At 36.4% G+C, this 1,245-nt stretch overlaps 1 protein-coding gene across 1 annotated transcript; it reads right to left on the bottom strand.

Moving 5' to 3' along the window:
• LOC140889423 (uncharacterized) lies at positions 1-749 on the bottom strand. The gene is made up of 2 exons (XM_073297137.1): positions 745-749; positions 1-637 (listed from the first exon to the last, which is right to left on the bottom strand). Exons 1-2 carry the CDS (start codon positions 747-749, stop codon positions 1-3), a joined length of 642 nt encoding a protein of 213 aa, XP_073153238.1.
• Positions 750-1,245: the final 496 nt, after the last annotated feature.

Below are 1,245 nucleotides of genomic sequence, written 5' to 3'. Positions count from 1 at the left end.
TTACATATCCATATCATATGTGCGAAGAGAACTTATTAACTCATCCAAACCCACTATAGATGTATCTTTGGATTCATCTATAGCACAAACTTTGGTGTGAAATCTTTTGAGAAAAGAACGAAGCACTTTGGACACAAGTCTCTCGTTCGAAATAAGATCACCAAGAACAGATGCTTCATTTGCAAGACTCTTCAATCTTCCATTATATTCCATGATGGTCTCTGATTCTTCGATTCTCATTTTCTCAAATTTTGAAGTTATGAGACGCATCCTTGTTTTCTTAACACTTGTCAAGCCTTCACAGTGGGTTTTTAGTTTCTCCCATGCATCTCTTGCACAAGTACAAGTACCAATTAGATTAAACATATTCATATCAACTGAAGTGAACATAGCATTAAGAGCTTTTGCATTATAAATAGCCGCAGTATTTTCATCAGCTGTCCATTGTGCTCTTGGCTTTGGTCCGGGTATATCATCATCTCTCATAGGAGGTGTCCAAACATCAAGAACACGTTGCCCGGCCCTGGAATCAATGGTTTGAATGTACATGCTCATCTTCAATTTCCAAGGGCCATAATTTGTCCCATCTAAAATAGGTGGACAAATTGATGTAGTGTACGGAGTATCCATAACAAACCTGTAACAAAAACCAGGAACTCACTTAGTAAAGTCAAGTGGTGGCTCTGATACCACGTGAAACAAACGGTGTACGTGGTTTGTTATGTAAAATAGGCAGTGTTGTACTTCATGTTGTAACACCAAAGACAACACAGTGCAGCAGAAATTTAAAGCATAAATAAAACACAAATAATAAATTTTGCACGAGTATAAAAACTCGTGCGAGGGCCTTAGGGCCAAATATCATTAGTAAACGTAAGATCAGTTTTACAAAGTAATCCTAGTGATTTTAAAAAAAGTCAATAAATCCTAAATTTCTCAACAAATTGAGAAATTAAACTTGCATCCTAAACAAATCAGAGTAAATATAACAGATGCAACTCCCGTAGCCTAAATTTGAAGATACAGAAAAGATCTTCAACAACAAATTTCCCACAGTGTTGTATCTGATGTCTTCAACATGAACGGCAACATTGGGACAAGCAACAACGAGGGTTGCAAAAACCTTGCTTCAGAATTCTTCAAATTCTTTAATGGAATTTTTCAATGGTTACACACAGAATTATCGTCTGAAGCCGTTACTTTCTTGTGCGTAAAACACTTCTTCTATAAATTGGAAGATTGGAC

This window comes from Henckelia pumila, chromosome 3, assembly GCF_033568475.1.
Source record: "Henckelia pumila isolate YLH828 chromosome 3, ASM3356847v2, whole genome shotgun sequence".
Lineage (NCBI taxonomy): Eukaryota > Viridiplantae > Streptophyta > Magnoliopsida > Lamiales > Gesneriaceae > Henckelia > Henckelia pumila.
Note: the sequence above shows the minus strand (reverse complement) of the source record. Positions and strands in the feature narration are given on the sequence as shown.